Raw genomic sequence first — 26,239 nt, forward strand, 5'->3', positions numbered from 1 at the left:
AAATTTGCAAAAAAAAAAAAAGACTAAAACAAGAGAAATTACCAATTTGAAGATCATCCAAGTAAGATAAAGTGCATAGATGACATTTTCAAGCAATTTGATGGGCTTCATTGTTGAACAAAAGCAAGGTAGAATTCTTGTTGTGGAAGAGAAGAGAAGTTTGTGGTTTTATGAGGAAGAAGGATGGACGTTTGAGTTTGTGTGAAATGAAAAAGAACTTTGAGTATATATAAAGGAGTACATAGAATGTTGTGTAGCAAGTTTAGTTGAGTAAGATATGTTTGCATGTCTACTGAATTTAGAGACTTAGCCTCTGTTTTGTTTGACGTTTGGAATTCCCAATTATTTTCGTAAAATTTGAACTGAAATTTGAATTAACTGTATATTATTTATACATTGAATTATATTATTTATGCTTAGTGTTGTGTTACAGATCAATGCGTTTTTTAAATTGTCATCTGGGTTAAAAAAAAAGGAAAAAAAATTGAAAATTGCATGTCATCATTACATAATGGCGTGTGCAGGTAAGTGTGGGCTTGATGTTTTTTTCGATTAACGAGAAAAATTCAGCAAAGCTACTTTAGCTTAGTTGTGTAGGTTTAGTAAATTATCAAGTGCATATGTTCAAGGGGTTTAGTAGTAGATTCAAGGGCAAAAAACAAGCACAATATTGGCAACGAAATGTTCCAAAAAAATCGTATCCCATATACGATCCCATTTTCCGAAAAAATAAAAGTTATCGTTCTTTTTTATTTTTACGATAATTATAACATAATACAACCATTTTTTCTTTAAATTTGCAAAGTAACCTTCGTTATATTATTGAACGATAAGTACAATCCCAAACACGATACCATTTTCCCTACACAAATCTTTTAGTATGTAGTGTGTTAGTCAAAATTGACTTAAAAAAATGATACGATAAGTTGCACAAGACTCATAAAACTGAGATAAGGAAACAAAAGGGGTCTAAGTTATCAGTTTCTTCACCGTTTGGGGCCTATGTTTTATTTTTTCACCCATTAGGGTCTATTTTCAAATTTTAGGCAAACTAACTTTTATTTAACTCACCTTAAACCATACATGATTTTTAAAATAATAAAAAAAGTTATATAATTCTATCTTAATTAATTACAAGACGTTTTTTTTAAAAAAAAGTTATATAATGCTTAATTAATTAATAAATAATGAAGTAAGCCTCCCATTAATAAATTACTACGTATTTACCAAGGGTCAATAATGCCATGTAAGCAATGATAAATAGAGCTTATGGGTCGAGCTTAACTAAATGGGTCAGCACGATATGGCAAGTTTAATTAAAATGGATCGGGTTATTGTTGTATTACATAGTTGTTAACCTACCTATGTAATACTTTTCAAAAATGAAAAATAAAAAAATTTACCAAATACTCCTATACTTTATGAAGCACACTTTTCTTCAGCAAATTTAATTAAAATAATTGCGTAGTAGTACTTTTTTATTTACTTCATAAATATATTACTTACCAAAAAAGTTAAATTAAATTAAATTAAGAACCTAATTAGAGGGAAGAGTAGGATATTGGTAGATTTGTCAAGAACAAAAAGGGAGTCACTGGAGTAACTCAAGCCAAAAAACGAAGTATAATTGTCAAAAGATTTTTTCGTAGGTAAGCCATTTATAAAATTCAAAGTCGTATATGTAGTCATTATACTAAGTAGTTCTTTTGTTTTTAAAAAAAACGCGGTAATAATCTAACTATTACTCGACCTATCAGAACCGAAAAAACCCGATACCCGAATAAGAGGGAAACGGTAGTTCTAGATACTGTTTAGGGTGGGCAAAAGTGTAACTCGAATGAAATTGTTACCCGAAATAAATTTCTATTGGGTAACCGAACTCCTATATGCACACCCGTGGGAAATAATAAAGCTAATTGAAGGCAATGTACCCTTTAGAGACTCAAACTTGACTTTTTGTGGAGCATTGTCAGTTACTTGAGAATTATTTTTGTCCTTGAAAATCACGTGGAATGAACAACAAATTATATAACACAAATCAAAATATTTTAAATAAAATGAGATATTAATAGGATGCAATGTTAGTGAGTCCAAAGTTAAAACTTAAACGAAATATTGTGTCATTCATTTAATTGGAGACAATTCAATGGTAGTTGACTAATCGTACATCTTTCCATAATTGGGCACTAGATCAACATAGTACATTTACCACTTGTACAATGTAAGAATGATGAAAAAAATTGCCACACACAAACAATTCTTATAAATCAACTTTTCGTTATTCCTTGCTTCAAACATTTCTTGCGCCATATTATTCTTCCTATTTTCAACAAGCTGAACCCTTTCATTCATCAACAAATTCTCCAACTTGAGTGTTTCGTTCAAGCAAGTCAACTTCACTAGTTGTTCCCGGAGTGTGGAGTTCTCTCTTTGCAGATTGTTCATTATGTTGCTGTTGACCTCGTCTTCCCAAAAAAAAAACCGCAAGTATCGTCCTGCATACAATCGGGTAAAGAAATTCTGAACAAATCATAGCAGCAAAAATTTCTTAAAGACGTGTAGAAATTAGGTGCTCACCTTCCAAACAGGGCACGAATAAAATCTTAGGCCCTCATTTGCAGTGTGTTTGCAAGTTTGTAACTTCGCCGGGTAACCATGATGACAACAAACATTAGTTTCACTTACAGGGGTGTTTCTTGTTGCGCTTCCTTGAGTTCTTCTTGTTGATGAAGCTTAGGTTGGAGTGCTTGGTTCCCTCGCCATATTTATTTTTTCTGAAAAATGTAGCTTACAATTGATAGTATGACTATGTGTTGTGTTTGAAATGATCTGTTTTGTGTCAATATTTATAGAGAGTAAGATGTTACCGTTAGACAATATGGCCAGTCAGGTAATTGCTGATAAAAATAGTATAACGAAACTTCAAATAAATTGTAAATATTTGGCTTGGAGGGAAATGATTAATAAATAAATCAACCTCAAATAGTTTAATTTATTACAATTTTTAAAACAAAATAATTGAAATAATTTAATACAAACTACATAAAAACATACATTGTAGTGTTTATTAAAAAAGAGTGAACTACCTACAAATACTACGCACGGTTAATGGTACGTAGTTCTCTTTGAAGTGTTCATTAACTTACACAAGCGACTAAACAAATATTCAACTAATGTTACAAAAACAGCAACGAGATGTGCTGTTTATATATCTCCGTACACAAGGTCGTGTACAACGTCTGCGTATCCGTAATCACCATCCGGACCTTGATCGGATTTTAATGCCCTGCCAATGCTCTCTTGATCCCAAACGCGAAGGCGACAAGCGTTTGGCATGATGTTCAAATTCAGTGCTGACGATGCGAGCCTATCTATGTAGATTATCTGTTCACATGACACTAAATCAGTTAAAATAGTTCACAACACTATATTGGCATAAAAAAAATTGTACAAGTTTGAGTACTTACGAGCAAAAGTATTGTGCATCCACCGTACCCCTCTTTTGATGTGTCCATTTTTTTTCACGGATTTCACCAGCCAGTCTAACACATACCTCGCCCAATTAAACTATGCCGCGTTAAACGCTTTGTCTAACATGTAGACATGCAACGGGCTTATAAAACCACATCTTTCGACTGGGCAAAGGATCGTACCAAGGACGTACAACAAAAAGTGTTTGGTGAAGGTATTCTTATCTTGTGGCTGTTCTATTAGTTTCGCAAACACAGCATCCTCAGCCATATGACTGCACAACGTATTTTGGTTGTACTGTCTAATGGTTTATAAGGCAATGCTCCTTTCTGATTTCTTCGGGATTGCCAAATTATCACCGGAACGTAACCCTAATACCCAACCTACCATCTCCTCGTCTATTACTACCTTATAATCATCTCTAATTTCAAGTTCTAATTTGCCAGGATCAAATCTAGAAGTAATCCAATACCCGAAGGCGGGATCAATATTAGTGATCTGCGTAAACAACAGCTCTTCGAATCCCATTTCCTTAATCCACTGTTTTTGCTCATTGGATAAATTCTTAACAAAGTATGAAAACTTGTTCAGACCACAACCCACTCCAGAAATCTGTATTAATGTGAAAACGGTTTACTAACTTAAACTGATCAAATATACCTGATAAGTTTGCAACATATGTGTCCGTGACTATCAATTTACTGAAAATTGTCAATCAGATAATTTGTCAAATATTTATGATGGCATACAATTGAGGTGTTATTGAACTAACCTTTGTTGAACTTTCCCCTTTTTTTGACTGGCCCGTACTACGTTTATGCAATGCAATTTTCTGGAAAATATTTTGGTATATAATTTTAACATTTTGTAAAATAAACCCAATAATAAATGAACATAGATTGTGTCACCAATATTAAAAATTAAAAGGGATAAACATACCTTTCCCTTTTGTTCTTGAGGACGGCTCAAGGACGAACGCTTCCGATTTGAAATCGATTTCTTTTCCTCTTCAATTTCGTCATTGCAACAGTGCTGGAATATTACGTTTAAATAGTTCCTATTGACCGCTAAATCAAAAACCCTATCAAATTCGGCTTCAGATTCTGCCAAAAAACCTTCCTCCCCAAATCGAGTTATATTGCCCACAGACCAGATCTTGTAATTTTTGTGACCCAATTTGTTAATGATTTTGACTATTTTCTGCCAGGAGATTAGACTTCGCCTCATAAACATCATCATAGTCTTCCCATTTTCGTATTCCCTTTTTGGATGGAAAACAATTTTCCCTTTATGCCAAAAAGTCATAACAACCAGTTTATCATCCTTCTCTGTCCTATTAGAAATCAAATATAAACAATTTCAATTTAATTAAAAGGGGGTAATCTAGAAAAGAAATCTAAGTATGAATCACTTACATAGTTGTGGTTGTTGTAGTCGCCATTTTCAGATTTTTTTCGTTGCCACGGATTGTAGATCTATAAAAATGCTGTTTATTTTATTTTTTTGAGTATGTGTTTATCTGGTCTTTGTTGAAGATGGCTATGTCTTTGTTGCTAAAACCTAATTCTTTGGTTTGCTGGTGATGTGAACAAAGTTAATGACTTAGAAAATAAAGTACGGATAAAAAAATAAAACTTAAATATAAGTCGAATATAATACTGAAAATATTTTGGTGTTGTTACCAAAAGTAGATAAAACTTTTTAATACATAAAAAAGAAAGTACATAGATTGAAATACTAAAAATGACAAGAGGAACATTAAACACAATCACATTTTAATACAACATCATAAGCTAGTCATCAATGGTTAGATCTATAAATGTGATTTTCTTTTGTTTCCCATTGCTAATTAGAGATTCATCCTCTTCCATTGGCTCCCGTTTCACTAGTCGATCGTCAGCTTTAGCAACAACAACTATACGTTCACCGTTTCTGTTTGGTTCAATGTCGTTGTAAGACCAATTTTCCAAAATATACGAGTCTCGCTCTTCCATGAACACTTCGCTTACATTTGGAGCGTAGTATAGTTCACTTAGCATTTTTGAGGTTTCGGAAGGGCCAAGTCGTTTGACAACCAATCTCATGAATCTCCTCCAGTCCACCTTGAACCTCTCTTGTTGAATTTCAACAGCCATGTACTTAGACCACCTCCTTGTCGGGATAACATCTGCGTATCATATACAATGCAAGGATTTTAGTAGTTAGTTTCGTTAATCGGATAGCATAGTTCTAAAAGGGACAACGCCAAAATGTAAGTACATCATACCTTTACCATTCACTGTAATTGTTGAATTTTGACTTGAAGATGATGTGGATTTGCCTTTGGCTGCCCTCTTAGTTGCTCTAGTAATTGCCATAGTAAGATTTGTATGCCTTTGAAGTTGAAAGAGTGGTGAATGTCGATAGATATTTGGAAGTATGAGCTGAGTGATGGACTAGAAACCTAGATTGAATAAATTTATATAGATGCATGACATTGTTACCACGAAGGAATCTGGCGGGAAATCAGTTGTAGTGGCCATAATTGTAAACAATAAAAACGTAATTTGTAGTAACTGGGATTGTAGTTGCTGTTTTATTTTAATTGAGTGAACATAGGTTAACGAATTAACAACAATTATTTTCTTTAATGTTCACGTTTTCTGTTTTTCCCGCCAGATTTTAGTGGCACCTATAACTATAAGTTCCCAGCTTTATTGGGCTAAGTAATGTCAGAAATTGTTGGCAGTTGTCTGCATTTATTACTCACGTAATTTACAGTCAATATTACTAGACAGATATAATGTGAAATTTGGTTTGTATTATATAAAATTCTTTTACAATTGCTTTATGAAAATGACGCATGACTTTTCGGGTTGCTTTTCGGGTTCGGAATGTGACCGTTTATCCTAAGCAATACGGGAAATGTGACCGTTTATTCTAAGCAATTGAACCTCTTTTCTCAACCAATCATATGGATCCCTATATTAGGTTAGATTAGTTTAAATGTGACCGTTTGTCCTAAGCAATACGAGAATGGAACTTCGTAAGTCGAATAATGTAACCGGTTGTTCTAAGCAATTGAACCTCTTTTCTCAACCAATCATATGGATCCCTATATTAGGTTAGACTAGTTTAAATGTGACCGGTTATCCTAAGCAATACGAGAATCGAACTTCGTAAGTCGAATAATGTAACCGGTTGTTCTAAGCAATTGAACCTCTTTTCTCAACCAATCATATGGATCCCTGTATTAGGTTAGACTTGTTTAAATGTGACCGGTTATCCTAAGCAATACGAGAATCGAACTTCGTAAGTCGAATAATGTAACCGGTTGTTCTAAGCAATTGAACCTCTTTTCTCAACCAATCATATGGATCCCTGTATTAGGTTAGACTTGTTTAAATGTGACCGGTTATCCTAAGAAATAAGAGAATCGAACTTCGTAAGTCGAATAATGTAACCGGTTGTTCTAAGCAAATGAACCTCTTTTCTCAACCAATCATATGGATCCCTATATTAGGTTAGACTAGTTTTATTGGTTGATCGGTTATCCTAAGCAATAAGAGAATTGAACTTCGTAAGTCGAATAATGTAACCGGTTGTTCTAAGCAATTGAACCTCTTTTCTCAACCAATCATATGGATCCCTAACATAGGTTAGACTAGTTTTATTGGTTGACCGGTTATCCTAAACAATAAGAGAATTGAACTTTGTAAGTCGAATAATGTAACCGGTTGTTCTAAGCAATTGAACCTCTTTTCTCAACCAATCATATGGATCCCTAACATAGGTTAGACTAGTTTTATTGGTTGACCGGTTATCCTAACAATAAGAGAATTGAACTTCGTAAGTCGAATAATGTAACCGGTTGTTCTAAGCAATTGAACCTCTTTTCTCAACCAATCATATGGATCCCTAACATAGGTTAGACTAGTTTTATTGGTTGACCGGTTATCCTAAACAATAAGAGAATTGAACTTCGTAAGTCGAATAATGTAACTGGTTGTTCTAAGCAATTGAACCTCTTTTCTCAACCAATCATATGGATCCCTATATTAGGTTAGACTAGTTTTATTGGTTGACCGGTTATCCTAAGCAATACGAGAATCGAACTTCGTAAGTCGAATAATGTAACCGGTTGTTCTAAGCAATTGAACCTCTTTTCTCAACCAATCATATGGATCCCTATATTAGGTTTAGTAAAATTGTTAGTGTAGTTTTAACGTGACCGGTTAATCTTGACGACGACCATATGTGAATACGAATGACTTAAGTCTCTAATTTAAACCTTTCTATCAAATGATCAAGTACGTGTGACAAACGTTTTGTGTCGTGAATTTTCGTTAAAGATATATTAATTATTTAACTAGTTTAGTACATTTATAACAATACGATAATATATTATATACCAAAATAATTGTGAATAAAAAACTAGTTGTAATCTAATTTGGAACCGGTGTAACTTTTTCTCAAAAAGGTCCTAACCCACGCTTTCCTAAAAAGTCGAGAAGGTTTGAAAATGAAAAAAAAAAACACTGACATTGGTTTTGTAAAAAGCTGGTGTCAGGCATTAATGAATAAGTTTTTAATTTTTTTTCGTTTTTTTTTAAATGTGAAAAATTATAACTAATAAATTGTAATGTGAAGAAGTATTGACTCATTTCACACTATCACCGTTCTCAACATTGTTAGGAAAAAAAAATTGCAAGGCTACCAAATCCTCCAAGCCAACGCTGTTCAACACCAGCAATTTCAATGTAAGTAAAATCCCCAACCCTTTCAACTTGGCTTGAATTCGACTTAGTAATTTCTCCCCAGAACCAATATTTGTTGATTACCCTTATGAAATTGCGCTTTGTGATATTGCTGTGAAATTTAAAGTTTGCATGTCATTTTTATAGAATTAATCTTCAAAGTTTTTCCAATTGTATGTGAACAGGGAAATTGATCCGCCGATCAATCAATTCGCAGATGTAATTGAGATTACAAAGGAGTTTGAATATGAGGGAAATATTGAAGATGATGAAAATGGGGAAGGGGAGAATCCATTGGACGAAACAATGGCAATGGAGGTATTTAGTTTTAATTTTGATTTACTACAAATTTTTTTGTTGAGATGATTAACTGATTAAGTAATAGTTAGTCCTAGAAATTTATTTGTTTCATTGTTTTCACTCGTAGCTTGAGAAAAATAAAGGAACCAACGAAAAGTTAACGATTCCAATTGTGGCAAAAGAAATTAATCAGGTATTAATGAGTGTAACGAAGAAATTAGAGTAATAACATTGGTTTTTAAACATAAAGAACATAAATTTTAATACAAATTAATATGTTTGTAGGATACATTATGGAATGATGTTGACAAAATTAACATACCATCTGGAGTGTTAAATGAACAAAATGTCTGCTTAGTTGATTCAACACAAAATGAAACTGACGAAAATCCAATCAATCCCGGAGTTCAATCACAAAATCCTGAAAATTCAATGGGATCAGACCCTGTTGTTTACGATAATGATCCCGAATCTCGGTCAAATGAGGACCCAATTCACACAACTGAACACTCTAATGCGGCTGAAACCGTAGTGGGTGAAACTGTTGTTCAGCCAAACAAACCCCATCTTGGGCCAACTGCTGATGTGATCGCGGGTGATAAACCAACAGAGCAACGAGTTAATGAACCAGAACGCAAGAGGAGGGGAAGGCCACCTCTTGCCCCGGGACAGAGTAAGTCTAAGAGAAAGCCAGGAAAGCCGTGGGTTGCTGGTGGACCAGGCAGACCACCAAACTCAGTAAGGGGTGGTGACCCGCCAAGGGCGAAGGTATGATTTGTTTTCATTGATGTATTTATAATTCAAAATTGAAAATTAGTAGAATAATATAGTTGGTGTATCCTTTGTTGCAGCACAATTCTTTGAGGGCGTACCCTGGTTTAGTGACAGAATTGGTTGAAACCCTAAGTCCTCCGCGACGTAGTTTGGTAGAAAATGCTGGTTTCGGGTCTATTTTAAATCTACTAGTTGACAAAGTGGATAGGCTATTTTTGACCTGGTTAGAGAAAAGGTGGGACTGGGAAAAGAAAGTGTTGACAATTCGCGATGGGTATGAGTTAGTGATAGACGAGAAGATGATTGAATGGATTACTGGCGTTCCAAATGGGGGGTACAGGTTCCATAAGCGGAAAACAGATGACAAGGAATTGCAAAAGATGTACGATGAATACATGACTAGCACTGGGATTGATTATATCAGTGTGTACAAGAAATGCTTCTCGGAAGAGGACCCTATTGCCTTCATCCGGCATTTCATCCTCTTGGTGTTCGGTTGTCTTTTTTGCATGAATACATATAATTCAATCACCCCTAAGCTATTGCCTGTCCTAAAGAGTGTATACATGAGGTGTCCAAAAAAGTGGAACTGGTGTGGTTTCTTGTACGAGTGGATGGTTGGTCGAGATGGAAAGAAAGGAAGGGCATCAGCTTTTATTATTTTGGTAATAATTTTTTTCTATTCGTACATCTTTTGAATTCAGTTTTCAAATGCTTCACATGTTCAACTCTTTCAACTCCTTGCAGATTGCCTATTTGGACAGGCTAAAATTTTCTCAGACACCCAAGAAATGGAATACCAATGAGCCTCGCCTAGGTGCGTGGACACCAAATGACATTACAGAGCTCATACAACAGGATACGGGTCCAAACGGAGAATTCGGTTACGCAGAGGTAACAGTAACTCTTTTAGTACGCTCCTCCTAAAAGTGGTGTAATTTGTTTGATATGAATTAATTGAACTTGCTGTTCCTGGTGTGAGTTTTTATCTAATTAGGTAAGTGACTATTAAATTAAGTGTGTTTACATTTTATATATTTAAATGATTGACTTTAAATGTAGGTGGTGGATAATGTAGTGTACGGGGAACCATACCCTGCTACACCAATTGTTCCGTCAACTCCATGGGTGTTGCCAAACGAAAAAGAATGCATTGGTATAACACGACTACAGTCTGATGATGTTGATGATTGTACGCTAGCGGACCTCCGTCATAGGAGAAGAAAGATAAGAAGAAGATGGGTGCAGGATAATGTAACCTTGGATCACACACCCAATATGGGGGATCATTCAAAGTCCGCCGCCCCGACAAATGCTTCAACTGAGCCAACCCCTGAACCTAATGAGAAGCATGACGAGGACGAAGTAGACCAAACTGAATCTGATGATGATTGGGCTCTGAATGCTGAAGGTGGTAACAGGACGCGTGTTAATCCTACACAAAAGAAGTTTTCCGATATAATTCTTCAAAGGAGGAAATTTGGTGATCAACAACTATTTGTCAAGGGGGGTTCCATACTTAGTCGGGATATGCTATACGACACCTTCAGGATAAAAGGAGAGGTGTCATTGGAGGTATGATTTACAAAACTAAATGTTGTTTGCATTTTTGAACAAATTGCGTAATATAAACGACTTGTATTTCTTCATTCGAATAGGTGATGACTGCTTGGTGTGAATGTTTGAACCACGACCTCTTCCAAATGCGCATGGACGTTCATATTATCCCCCCGAAAATCTCGGTGAGCAATAATTTTTTATTTTCAAACAACTTTAATACAAATTTCATACTAACGATTTTTTTTTTTTTGAAACTAGTGTGAATTTGCAAGGAGTGATCTGACTGATGCAGAACTTGCTCTATGCACTGAGGAACTTGAAACGCATATGAAAACTCAAAGTGCCAAGGGTCTAGATTTTGCTACAACTAAGCAGGTTATTAATGTCTACAATAGGTGTTATTATTTGCAGCTCTGGTTACCATTTTGCTGAAAATTTAGATTTTAATTTCTTATTTGCAGCTTTACATACCGATTTGTGACGAGGGTCGTTGGATTGTCTTTAAGGTTATCAAAAAAACTAAGGTGTTATTGTATCTTCATGACCCAAAACAGACGTATGGGTTATCAAAAAAGAAGTCTGCTACTCAGCAAGGTTGTGGTGAGGTTTTAACGGATGTATTGATTCAGCTGGTAAGTTTGGAAATGTTGTTTTTGTTTTTGGTGATCTTTTTCTATGTAATTGGTTGTAGGATTTTAATGCAATTATAAATTTTAAATCTTGTGTAGGATGATGCATTTCGTAAGCTGGTTCCAAAATTTGGAATAAACAACAAAGTCTTTCTATTTAGTGTAGGGAGCGTGAAATTGTATGAGGGTCCTTGGAAGCAAAGAGTAAAGCAAGATGGGGGCTTGCTGTGTATGGTTTACTTGCTCACGAGCCTGGAAAGTGTCGGACAGTGGTTAAAGGTATTTCTAATAATCTAGTAAAAAACGTCTACCAATGCGTGCTAATAAAAATCAAAGATGCATTGACATTGCGCTGCGTGCTTATATTGCAGGTTTATAGAAAAAATGCGAGGGACCTCCGCGCTTACATCCTTGGACGTCTACTTGGTCACGAAGTCAACACAATCATTCCAACTGAAGTTCTTAGGATTGTCTCAAATGCTGCTGGATAAGGATCAAATTTAACGTTCCAAAAATAATTTCAATGTTTATGTCGTATTTCGGATTTTTGATTTCACACTATTGCCAGTTGAATGTTCAACTTCATTTTGGGTTTTGGATATTGGAAGTTGAATGTATTTCGTCATTTTGTTATGAATGACACTTGTTTTGAACAATCAGATTGTCAAACAAAGAATGGTTTTCTTTTGTTTGCTAATGAAAATGGCTTCATTTCTATGCTAATGAAGTTGGTTTTAAAGAAATTTGCAAGTGCGTTAACAAACCGTTGTAAAAACAAATTGTACGTTATGTAAAATGAATACTCATATTAATAATAACTCAATAATAAATGAATCTTTAAAATGAATACTCATATTAATAATAACTCAATATTAATTCTAGGAATTATAAAATACATATGTAAAATAAATCTTTACTACTCCATAATAACAGTAATTGTAAAATTTTGGAAAAATTCTGTAAAATAACTTGCAAATTGAACGTTTAACTACAATTGGTATTCATAGTTGCCACTGGCTTTGCCTCACTGTCAACTTGGTCTCACAACATGCCTCAAAATAGGTCGCGCTTAAGTCAATGGTCGTGGGTTCGAATCCAAGCTGAAGCATTGAAAAACTATTACTACCCCCCTCCCCCAACATTTTTTTGCTGCATGACTAGTAATAGAATTTCGATTTCGTTTTTTTGAAAATAATTCAAGTAACAAATTAGAAAAAACTCAAAGTAATATATTTAATTTAAATCCTTGCATTACAAGACTGAAAATAATTCAAGTAAGGTACATTAGTCTTGAGTTAGGAAAAAAACAAAAACTACTACATTAGTCTCGTGCACCATGGGTAACTCCCAACATTACTTAATGGTTGTGAATTATCTTGAGAAAAGTTAATTTGGGAGCCTTGAGGAATATCTTCGAACAAAACTCTGTTGTTCAAGCCCGTATCCAGACACGGTCCGGCAACGTTAGTTGCGTGCTCACGCCTAGCACGATAACTAGGAATGTTACCAAATGCGGAATAAATTAGTGCCTGTAATAATCAATAACAAAATTAGCCAGACATACAATTTAATAAATTCTGGAAAAAATGTATATTTTCAGTTCTAAGTTTTGCACAAAGTAGTTACCTCTTTTGCGACTAATTCCTCTTGTGTTGTTGTTTGGTTCTTCTTCGACGGGCCAGCAGCACTCTTATCAAACGTAGAATTTCTTTTAGTCTTTGCCCTTCCAGTATGCCTCTTATCAACGGGGGTTTTTAGGACGTCATCGTCAACAACCTCCTCAACGTGTATCCTTTGTTGAGCCCTTTCGTTGTATTCTCTTGGTCGTAGCCTACGACGACCAAAAACATTACGAGCATCGGGATCCCACCAAAGTATTGAATCGTCACCCGTGTCACCCGTTTTCCTGATTCCGATTGCATCCTCCATTTTAAGACGAACCACATCCATAGCCTCTTTGTACAATTTCAAAGCTACCTCACTACGCATGGCCATCTCATACAGATAATTATGCCTTTGTGACAACTCTTTGGCTTTCGCTAAACGAGATGACTCTAATGGGTCAAAGTAAGAAACCTGAAGACTTTCATACGACCTCACTTGTTTCATCCAACGTGGTAAAATATATTTTTCAGGAAGAAATTGAAAATCTTCAACGTCCATTGCCTTCAATATGTGCCTACATAGTATGCCCGTGAATTCAAACAAGTTACACGAGCAATGTAATTCACCCTTAACCTTATCCACTTTAACGTTGTAGTGTTTGAACCTTTTCCGCCAGAATGGGGATGTCAATTTCTCATCTGCTCTATAGAATGACAAGGTCCCAAGAGCATCGATTTTAGTGACATTAGTGTGCGTCAAACCCTTACGCTCGGCCACCACCTCCGCAAACTTCTCATTAGTGTACGACTTAACCAACACATATTCAACTAACACACTCTTATCCGGCTCAAGCCGGGGAATCTTATCAATGCTATCATAATTATCCTGCTTCTCTTCCTCAGCTTTAATCCTCATGCACCACTCATAATTTTTAATGAACAAAACCAAACCGCATTCTAAGTTAACATGAGTTTTAAAGAATCGGTTCATACCTTCACTTCTTTGTGTAGAAGACATACCAGCCCAAAACTTTCCTCTATTGTACGCGGGAGCCCACTGACACCTCAGTTCGTATGCATCCTTCATCCACCCAGGACCGGTTAGACCGTATTCTTCCATCACATGACACCATGCTTCATCAAACTCGTTAGGATCAAGCAAATCATGTATTGCAGTACGTATTAGGGTATCAATCTTCGGCCAGTCCTTACGGCTACCAAGCGCTTTCGTAGCATTTTGGAGCATGTGCCATAGACATAGTCTGTGTGGCACGCCAGGGAAGACTTGCTTAATTGCTTTACCTATTGCCCTGTCTTGGTCCGTTAGGATGCCCGTAGGAGCCTTACCCATACACTTCATGAACTCTTCGAACACCCAAACAAATGTTGGCGCATCTTCGTTGGATATAAGTGCTGCTGCAAATATAATTGACTTCCCATGGTGGTTTACACCAATAAATGGTGCAAAAGGCATACGGAACCTAGTACAAAATTGTTAACTAGTCAATTAAAACAACATACGTAACAAAATCAAAATAGCAATTACAAAAATCATAATTGTATAAATACCTGTTGCATGAAAATGTTGTATCGAATGTGATTACATCTCCAAAATACTTGCATGTCCCTCTACTTCGCGCATCGGACCAAAATGCGTTTGTAAATACACCATCATCATCTTTTTGGATGGAGCAATAAAACTCAGAATTCAATTCCCGTTGCGCCTTAAAATATTGATCTAATCCAGCTGCATCAGAATCCTTAAACCTAGACTTACGACGTTCAACACTTATCGCATTTCTAAGGTCCCTCTGGTTGAATGCGATATTGTCAAACCCACCCTTTTCAATCAATTGGGTACCATAGTTTTTGGTAATGCTAACACCACCAATGTCATTAATCATCGCTCTTTTAAACGTCGTACTATCAATATTCCTATAGTTAACCATCATTCTACTACAATCTGGATTTAGAGCATGGTTGTGTTTCAACTTATCATCCTTATTTTTACCATAAATGAACATTTTACAACCAGTTACATTGGACCCAACGTTCGTGCCTCCCTTCTTACATTTTAATCTAATGAATTCCATCATGTGAGGCTTTGGCTCAAGCTCTCCAACACCTTTCCTATTCACTCCTATAGCCTTATACTCTTGTTTCAAAGTATTACTTTTCATAAACATCTCAAAACCTTCCTTAAACGCATACATATTACAAAAATCGAAAAATTCTTGACCCGTTAAAAAGCACATGCCTTCGGTAGGGGGATTGGAGTTCGTTTCAGTTGCACCAGTATCCACAATACAATCTTCAATTGTTACAGTTTCATTAAGGTCTAGTCCTTCCATGGCACTAGGGTATAGCACTGTAATATTTAACGGAACATTATTAAAAACGTGATGCATTTAACATTTAATTTAATATAACGAAATATATTTATTACTATGTCAGTAAGTTTTACATTAATATAATGACATGTTTTTTTATATAATGAAACGCATTAATTATTAACTAAAATCTATTTCACTGAATTTTCAATAAAATACGTACTACAAGTTTTAATACTACGTAACTATAAACCCTAAAATAATAAAACAACTTCGTAATATCCGCCCAATATTCACGAACTCGGATCTGATTTTCACTACGCAGCAAATAACATGCATTCATTATGTATCACAAAATCATAATGTCATCAAAATATTCTCAGGATTTACATTAAAAAGATAAAACACTAAACTTGGTTGAAAAAATTACCTGAGCTTAGTCTTCAATGCAAATGTCAGTTACGAACTACCACTTCGTCTTCACCTTCACAAAATTACCTGAGCTTCATCTTCAAAAACCAGACAATTTGCGACCCAGCCAAAAAACGTTGAAGCTCAGATCTATTTTTTAATTTTTTTTTTTTTTTTTTTTTTTAGAAATGTGAGGTGAGCTGAGCTGGAAATTTTTTCCAGGAATTAGGCGGAAATTCTACCGCTCAGCAAGAGTGAATGGCGCGATTCCAGCCAAAAATTTTCCCCCCTGTTTTAACCCAATTCCCCCCAAAAATGAAAATTATTTTGCTGAAATGGCCCAATCAAAAGCCAGGGTATGATGATACAACATACCCCACGGTATGTGTATCATCTTCCATACTTAAAAGAGTTGATCATTATTATTTCAAAAAAAAAAAAAAAGTTGATCATTAAGTCAAGGTTTGCGGTTTACCAAGAGATAAAGAAGCTAAAGGTGGCCAATAACATTTGTTTTTCGTAAATCAAGATTAACGGAACAATAAAGCAAAGAAGTGTTTATGGCATCACAACTTTGTTGGTGTAATTCCAAAATCTAGATTAAATGCCTAACTGACAGCGGCCATATAAATACAAAATACGAAGTATGGAGTACATGACAATGGCGATTTTCATCAACCTCAAGCAAACTATGTAGGTTCTGATTTGATATCCTATATTACAGTGGGCAATCTGATTGAAGAAAATCAGTTACAAGGCAAAGTATCACCAAATTAACAAAAGCATACAGGTTATTATGCTGCTGGAAAAACTAAATTACTTGAAGTTCCCTCCGTAAGCGCGACATACGAATATCACACATATATCACCCCAAATTTTTGGCTGCATGCATATGAGCTACAAATATTCCGTTTTAGCAGTTTTGTGTGATTTCTCCTTTCTTTTTTTAGTCCATTATTCTGTGTCCTCCTTTTTTTTATTTTTTTATTTTTTGAATTTTTTATTTTTAAAAACTTTTTTATCACAGTTGTTTTCCTAAAAAAAAATCTGAACATTTGAGTAAGATACAAGAAGCACACATAAAAAACACACAAATGAACATTTAAAGTAATTTAATGAACATTCATGTTTAAAAAATGAACATTTCATTTATTTACTTCTATTTCCTATTTTCTCTTTCTATATGCTTCTAATTTTTCTGCTTCCTTCCTTTCGGCTTCACTTTTTATGTACATCGGTCTCTTTTCTCTTTCTATCTGCGACCTTATTTCCAGATTCTTTTCTTGTTGCTTCTGCCTTCAATTCTTCTTCAATTCTTACAACATCTCTTCATACCATATCTTCCATTTCTAAATCAACTTTTTTTCTTTTATTGTCGCATTCTTATCAACATTTACCTTCCTGCAAGAAAATCGTAATGTTTTTAGTTGAACATTATTCTGTTTAAGGTGAATATAAGACTTGAGAAACTGAACATCACACAAAAGTGTTTTTTATTTATGAACATATCATAGTTTTATAAGTTGAATTTAGTTGAACATGATTCATTATAAATTGAACATGAGACTTGAGAAACTGAACATCACACAAAAATGTTCTTATTTGTGAACTATCATCTTCTATAAGTTGAACATGATGAATTATAAACTGAATATGGCAATTTTTAGACAACGCCACTTTTGATATTTTAGTAAAGAATAATGAACATCTGCTTATAAAATCTGAACATTATTAAAGAATAATGAGCACCTACTTAAAAAATGCTTTTGAAAATATCATACTAGTTTTATAGGTTAAATTTAGTTGTACATAATTCTTTATAAGTTGAACATGAGACTTAAGAAACTGAACATCACACAAAATTATTGAACATATATTAATTTTATAAGTTAAATTTAGTTGAACATGATTTTATATAAGTTGAACATAAGACTTTAGAAACTGAACATCACACAAAGGTATTGAACATATATTAGTTTTATAAGTTAAATTTAGTTGAACATGATTTTGTGTAAGTTGAACATAAGACTTGAGAAATCGATCATCACAGAAAAGTATTGAACATATATTAGTTTAATAAGTTAAATTTAGTTGAACGTGATTTTGTTTAAGTTGAACATAAGACTTGAGAAACTGAATATCGCACAAAAGTATTTAACATATTATATTTTTATAAGTTGAACGTGATTCTTTATAGGTTGAACAAGAGAGTTGAAAAACTGAACATCACTCAAAATCAAGACTAACAAAGTAGCAAATTAATCATTTCTAAAAGAAGAAAATATTTGTTCAGCGATATTATCAACGTAAATAGATGAAGCTAATACTAATTACTATGATTAATGAAATTAATACATATCACAAGCAAAAGTTAAGCAATGCAACTTGAGTTAACATTTCACAATTACACAAATTACATAATACGATAGATGTTTTTGGTGCCAAACATAATTGATAGATAATCGAAACTGAACATCACACAAAAGTATTGAACATATTTTGCCTAAAATTGAACAAGATTCTTTATAAGTTGAACACGAGAGTTGAAAAACTGAACATCACACAAAAATGTTGTTAGTTGTGAACATCACTTTTATAAGTTGAAATTAGTTGAACATGATTCTTTATAAGTTGAACACGAGAGTTGAGAAACTGAACATCACACAAAAATATTGAACATATATTAATTTTACAATTTAAATTTATTTGAACATGATTTTGTGTAAAATTGAACATAATTCTTTATAAGTTGAACAAGAGAGTTGAAAAACTAAACATCGCACAAAAATCTTATTATTTGTGAACTATCATACATAACAACAATCCTAACCACAATACCACCAACAACAACAATATCAAAATTAACAAATGTTGTTCATTCTAATCACACTTATAATTCTTTATCAAATAATCTGTCACCAAATCATAATCAATAATGAATAAATTGCAATTTCTCTATCAAATTAAAATTCATAAAATTGACACTTAAATCAGAAAATTATTTGCAATTTGACTTTATTAATTGACGAAATAAGTGAACTATTCGCACACAAAATTGAATACATGAACATGAAAATTCTCAATCAAATTCACACAAAATCTAGGGTTAACAACTAATTACTTTCAAAAAAATTCGTCCGAAATTAGTAAATTCAAATTTAGTAAGTTATACAAACGAAGGAGATAGAACTTACCAGATTAAGAGAAGGAAGGATTCACGGTTCTTAGTTGAGCATGAGTCAGACAATGCCGAGAGAGACTTCGATGTCGGCGGTGAAAGAGAAACTTCCAGAGAGCGGAGCATCGATGTTCGGCGGTGGAGAATGTCGACCGCCATGGCACAAGATCACAGAGGCAACGTCGCAGGGGAGGAGAAGGCTTCAGCGACAATATCTATGGCGCAGTGTCGCGTGGATCTAACACGATTGAGTAGCTGCGCGCAGTTGAGGAAGTGGCGGTTGTTAGATCGAAGGGAGGCGGCGGTGAAAGGCGGAGGGAAGGAGGTCGGATTGTTTGGGAGGAGAGAGAAAGAGTGACTTCAATGGAGGAAAGAGAGTTTGAGGTTTTGATGAGAGAGAAAATGGTGAGAGGTTTTGATGAGAGAGAAAATGGTGAGAGGTTAGAGGAGAAAGAAGAATGGTGAGAGAATAGCTGCGTGCTTTTGTTATTGATGAAACGCAACCATTTAATCGCGTATGCATGTACAGATAGGTGCATAGCTATCTATATATTAATAATTACATATATCACCTAATAAACAAGAGCAATCGCTTACAAGTACATAAGGGTGTAAGACGAGCTTGCTGGACAGGAGTGAGGGATGACATCACATAAATTTTATAGATGTTATTTAATGTAGAGAGATTAAAAACAATATAGTTACCGGTTGCGAGTCGAACGATAGTCTACTGCAAATAGTTACCGGTTGCTTGCTGTTGATATCAAGAAGGGTCTGCTGCAAAATACAAACAAAAAAAAAAAGTCCTGATTAAATAATTGTTGATTTATTGATGTTATGGCTAAAATAAAGAGAGAGATTATGAATTGCATCGACATTGGAAGACAAAACACTCATTATTTTCTCCTTCGGCCTAAAATAAGTCTCAACTGTTAAAAAAAAAAGGGGCAAAGATGCATACACAAGCGGTATCAAAGGAGTAAAATACTTACCGGTTACGAGTCGAACAATTGATATTTTGTGAAGAACCTCTACTTGCGGTTGATATCAGGAAAAGGGTATGCTAGGGCCTATTAAAAAATAAGAGAGGAGAATTAGTTTTAATCATGGCCTAATCTAATAAAGAGAGCCATCATTATTCAAAATATCAGATGCCTTCTTAGCAATTTGTCCGCATACTATGAACTCAGGGGGTTAAATTCAAAAGGGTCGGCGCTACAAAATAAAAAATATAAAGTCTTGATCTTACGATGAAATAAAGAAAGCCACCGTGAATTGTATACACAAAGGAGGAATTCAGAGAATACTCGCCCTTCACGAAAAATAATAGGTTATGTTGGGTTTGTTCGTTTTCCGCTCGACTGCTACTCCGTATTTCTTTTGTGCTAGAAGGAATATGGTCTCCTTCTTTTATAACTTGAGGTAGGCAAATATTCTAATAGGGTTAGTTATCTTGGAGTTTAAGGCTCTATTAAAATCGTATACGATGTACAATCTTTTCCAAGTTATCAAAAACTCTAAATAAAAAAGGTTACGGGGTATAAACCCTTCCAGCAAAATACCTACGGAGTATGAAATTTTATTATATTTTTAAAAAAAAAAAAAAAAAAAAAAAAAAGAGAAGTCTAAGGAGAGTACTTTAGTTGGGGTGATACGCAGGAGTAGTACTTACACGATTGCTTCAATCAATCACAAATTCACAACCAATCACGTAATTAGATTATGTGTGTTTGATTATGTGTATAAAGTCAATTATAAAATATTATATATACATAATCTAACAAAATCAAATTAGAGGAATATATTTTGGGCAAACTTTACCTTAGTTGGATTAATTACCAAGTATTTGATTCCTAATGTAGCTTTACTTTCATCACCAAAGAGTTGAGATTGTAAATCTACCTAAGTTTTACACTTGACCAGTTTGTGTTAGAGGGCTTAACCAATAATTATTATGCTACTCATCAAGGTCGCCTGTTAAGTCAATCACTATGGTTCGAGACCCCGTCACGCTCAAACACTTCAAGTCGTGTATGTGACATGGTCTCGAGGGGGAAATTTGTGGGCACTGAAAATTTGTTAGTGTATTAAATTAAAATAATTAATTTGGACCGAAATCATATTAAAATCCATTTTAATTATTTAAGCCCACATAAACTAAATACCCGAATCAATCAAATACAATTTGGGTCATAAACGTTTGGGCTAGTCAATGTTATTAGCCCAAATAAACAAACCAAGTGGACCAGGTTAAAGACTCTCAAGTCACAAAATGGACCTAAGCCCAAACCTATCAAGTCCAATAAAGGAGTCTCCATCTCCGATAAATATTACTCTTCTACTTCAGTAGCGGGGACCAGAAATTCATTATTCTCAAGAGCCCATAAATTCTCTGGGAATTCTCTCTGAAAGTAGTCAATAAACACATCAAATTTGTGTCGACTGCTTAGCCAAACTCAAACTCAGGTTGACGTCATCAGACGACTGTCACCCTAAACTCAAACTAATGTTGACGTCATCAGACGACTGTCACCCTAAACTCAAACTAAGGTTGACGTCATCAGACGATTGTCACCCTAAACTCAAACCCAGGTTGACGTCATCAAACGACTGTCACCCTAAAACCAAATCCATGTGTCATACACGTGTCACCGTCAGCTGCGGAACAGAATCAGAGGACTTAGTTTATTTTCTTGTAAACTTTCAATTACAGAGATTGTACCCAAACATTCAAATATCAATAAAATTACTTTGTTATATTATTTTCTATCTTATTTACCTAGACTAGAAAATTTGTGTAAACAAGGCATTTCACCAATACTTAAAACATTCATGGAACTCAAACTTGATTCCATTTTTGCATATGAATGTTGTGTCTCATTCAATGTAGAGGTTTAGTTTACCATACTTTGCTATTCTTAGCATCCTTTCTATCGAAAGCCTTTCGATATAAGATGAAAAGATCTTTGAATATGTTTATAGAATGATCTAGTCTTTCATTGCTGTTAGAATGATTCTCATATTCAAAATAAAAAATCATTCAGATGGCAGACTTGTGATCAACCTGAGTTCATTGAAGAACTCCCACTAGAAATAATTCCCTTTCATTGCTTCTTAGGCAATAATGAATTCATTTCAATTATGTAGAATTGCAAATGGTGCCATCCTTTTGGAATACTCCAACCAGTTCACAGAGATGTGGGAGATACATCTTTCAACTGAGAACTTGGAAACTAATCATTGATTCAGTTTCCCATGCATCACATATGGTATAGAACCTATGTTACCAACCTTTTAATCACGACACCCAATTGCCCGTGTATATATGTTTGTGGTTTGCCTAACAACAAGATTCAACTTTTGCTTAGGCAAATGCATGTAGCATCAAAACTTTAGTTCATCTTCACTTCCTCTTATCAAGTGCTCATCCTACATATCCAAATGCATGTGTTGGATGTTCTTGATATTGTTCTAATGATATTTGATCTAGATCAATAGAGATTGGTATAAACTCGTCACGATCCAATGTTCACGAGTTATCTTGGCGATCTATATATCACATCATACATGATTGATTGTAATGCAAAAACTATTCGCATTTTAAAATCTATCCATGTAACTTTTAGCTTTATTCTGTTTCAAGAGATACTGAATCTTGCTAAAATCTTGGCATTGCCATGTGACATAAGGTGAAGGCACCTCTTCAAGGTCCTTCATGCTTAACTTTAGTGATAACAGCCTAGCTTTACACTTAGTTAAAGAATTCATAACTTAGACTTACTCATATGGGTTGAGAGTCTCTTTTGAGTCTCTCCATTGTGTTTGATTTAGTAATTACTTTTACAGAATCCAAACAACGCTTTAGATCCTATCCAATAGATCTTTAACCGAGTATGTTCTAAGTTTTGCCATGGTTCTAATATTGACAAATACTTTCAAATCTAACCATTTAGAATTTGAATGTCATTTTCAATAGAGAGATATGTATCTCATATATATAGAACCAATAAACTTGACTTAGCTCCCACTAAACTCCTCATCTACAAGATGATCCATATTTTCATAAAGCCATGATTGCTCAATAGCCTTGTTGAAAAATATGGTCCAATTCCCACTTGCATGCTTTAATCTACGAATAGCTTTCTTAAGCTTGCTCTTTTATCTAGCATCCAAAACTTTTACATTGTGTGATGTACACAATTCCTTTCTACAAGTCAAATTGAGGAAGGTGTTTCGTTTTCCAATTGCCATATTGCCATATGAAATGATTGCTAGATTTATCCAAAATAGTTCAAGCATTCCGACTTGGTGAAAAAGATTTCAACATTATCAACGCCGTGAAGTTGTTTATAATCTTTAACCACCAATCTAGCTTTTATTTTGTATGTGTATACAATATCATCTTTGTATGTTTTGAAAACATGTTTGCAACCAATGGGAGTTAACCCCTTATGCAAATCAACGTTGTATGTTTAGAAAACATGTTTACAACTAATGGGAGTGAACCCTTTATGAAAATCAACGTTTTATGTTTAGAAAACATGGTTGTAACTAATGGGAGTGAACCCTTTATGCAAATCAACCAAATCATAGATTTGATTCTTTAAGATGAAGATATTTCGGATAAAATGGCCTCAAACCATTTTGTATGGCCTCGAACCATACTTATGTTTTTGATGGCCTCAAACGATACTTGGGAATTTTTTTAATTTTTAATTCGTCGTAGCTAACCTGTAAGTCGTATATTCTTGAAGCACTTTCTAAAGTCTTCACAGTTTTCATTCCTCAAGATATCTATGTATCTATCTTGGTTGAATTTTATTCCTTATACGATTTATCTAGGTATTGAACATCAAACGTTAGTGTCTATAAAGACATTACTCAAGTCCTTTGAGTATTAGGATTCTCTTGAAGCACTTCTAAAGTCTTCGTGAAGCTCTTCCAAAGGATTCTGAGTATGGAGCTTTTTCAAAGACTCATAAGTATCCTTCATTTTTTTGTTGCTTGACTCGAAGTTCATTCGAGGTCCTTTTTCTCCCACTTGCCTTTTTGGAAATATGATGGTTTTCTAAAAGACATTATCTTAAGCAACAACCATATGTTCTCAGATTTGTGGTAGAATCAATACCTTTTGTTTCTATGAGTCGCTCATAAAGAAACATATATCTTTAATTGAGTTTGTTTAATGTAAACACTAACTCCCACTGGGTTTGACAACCCTAGATATATATGTACTGAAAAAGATGTATTGAACCGAAATTCAATCCTTATGACATTTTATCCTTTTCTTTTCCTTTTATGGATATTTTCTTTACCCTTTCGAAGCTAATTCTTATTAATCTGTGAGTTAAGAGTCGTGTCAAGAGTCGTGTCAAGTGTCGAGTCTTGTCTCCATGATTACTTGTTATTAAATGGCTTTTGCATGTGGATTATTATATCGTTGAGTGAAGCATGTTAGACTAGGATTTCATTCTACCTTGTTCGTACTCAGCTTTCGTTGACTTCGTGCTTTCATGTCTTTTGGTCATGGCCTTTGCCTTAATGACCCTATGATGATCCATCATTGCATTTGCGTTGTTGGGGAGTAGATTTTGAATAACAGGTTTATAGAGATAACTTACGGGAGAAGTTATCATGGGATTGAGTTTGAGAGATTATTTTCTCTTCCGCTTTTATAAATTCTATTTTCATTTCTAGTCATGACTACAGTATGTACTTAAACTTTAGTTAATGGATTTTAAAACTATTAAATATTTTGGTTTGGGCCTTAATGGTTCTGAGTTGTACGATGGCCATTAACTATTTATTACGGAGTATATTTGAAAGTTAATTAAATTCCGCTGCGTAATTATGGTAAATATCCTTAGCCGTTATCACAATGGCGGTAATATCTTGGTAATTCTTTTATATTAAGTGGGAAATTTGTTTTATAAATATAATGAATTATTAGGGCGTTACAAAGTGGTATCAGAGCTCTAGTTTAAGAGCTGCTTTGCATTAAATAATAGTGCAAGGTGGTAATTCCTTAAACTACGATTTAAGAAGCTACTTAATAGTGATTCATACTATCGAAGTGGTTTTTGCGGAACTTCAGGATGTTTTGAAATTTTATTTTCCTGAAGTTAAAATGTTATTTTTAAGTACTCAATATTTTGAATAGTCAAATACCAATTATTTTGAGTTATTTGAAATTGATTAAAATTCCGAATTTCTTTATTTTAATTTTAAAATTTGGTTCGAATTTTTGTATAATTCGAATTTTTCGAATTTTTTTTATTTATTTTCGATTTTTTTAATTTATTCCGAAATTAATTAATTAATTAATTTTTTAATTTATTCCGAAATTAATTAATTAATTATTTAATTAATTATTTTTCGGAAATTCATTTTTTTCAAATTAATTAATTAAATTGTTCGATTATTTATTTTAATTTTCGATTTTAATTTTAATAATTTTGTTTAAATTTGAAGTTATTCATTAAATTACTTTTCGAAAATTATTAATTATTTCTAAGTGATGAAATGGTAGTTTAAGAAGGGCATTTAATTTAAGTATGCATTTAATTAAGTGATGTGTGATTTAGTACCGATTATGTGATCTTGTATTTAAAGTTTGATCATGTTTTATTTTTCTTTATGTGATTAATTGCATCATAATCCATGATTAAGCATATATTGTGCATTGAATGTGTTGAAGCTTAATTATTTGGGGGGAATTGAATTATTTTGTTTGGGAACGCATTAGTAAGACTCTTAAGTTGTGTATTTTCAGGATTTAAGATGTTGCTTTCAAAGTTCTCTAACCTAAGACACCTAGAGAAGTTAGACTATGAGACTCAACACATCTATGTGAAGAAGATTGAGTTCGCTTGCAATTATTTTGCTTCGGTCCAGAATTTGCCTCAACTAAGGAATAAGGATGTTATACCTGAGATGGTTATTCATTGTTTGCCTCATAAGAATCCATACATAGAGCTTAAGAATCGATTCCATGATATGCATTCCGACAATGGTACTCCTAATTACTTTAAGTATGGTACTCCTGATGGTAGATGAAGGTATGACATGGAGGTGATGACCACCATTTTAGAGGTTGCAGAGCAATGTTTTAAGGATGGTAAAATGGTAGAAAATATCAATCACATGGAGGATGATAGTGATGTGGAGAATCCTATGAATGAGGATAGTGATGAAGTTGTGGATGAGGGTAGTGATGACGATGTTGTTGAAATTGAGAATCCTATAA

General features: G+C 34.1%; 1 protein-coding gene and 1 long non-coding RNA gene across 2 annotated transcripts; both read right to left on the reverse strand.

The window, feature by feature from the left end:
* Positions 1 to 12,786: 12,786 nt before the first annotated feature.
* LOC130465406 (protein FAR1-RELATED SEQUENCE 5-like) lies at positions 12,787 to 15,425 on the reverse strand. The gene is made up of 3 exons (XM_056834148.1): positions 14,644 to 15,425; positions 13,097 to 14,555; positions 12,787 to 12,999 (listed from the first exon to the last, which is right to left on the reverse strand). The coding sequence occupies exons 1-3, from the start codon at positions 15,423 to 15,425 to the stop codon at positions 12,787 to 12,789; spliced, it is 2,454 nt and encodes an 817-aa protein (XP_056690126.1).
* Positions 15,426 to 16,338: 913 nt separating this feature from the next.
* Positions 16,339 to 20,483, reverse strand: LOC130465910 (uncharacterized). Its single transcript, XR_008925929.1, has 4 exons — positions 20,243 to 20,483; positions 19,986 to 20,063; positions 19,010 to 19,770; positions 16,339 to 17,216 (listed from the first exon to the last, which is right to left on the reverse strand). It is a non-coding gene; the product is annotated as an uncharacterized lncRNA (long non-coding RNA).
* Between the last annotated feature and the right edge of the window lie 5,756 nt (positions 20,484 to 26,239).

Source organism: Spinacia oleracea, chromosome 1, assembly GCF_020520425.1.
Source record: "Spinacia oleracea cultivar Varoflay chromosome 1, BTI_SOV_V1, whole genome shotgun sequence".
Lineage (NCBI taxonomy): Eukaryota > Viridiplantae > Streptophyta > Magnoliopsida > Caryophyllales > Amaranthaceae > Spinacia > Spinacia oleracea.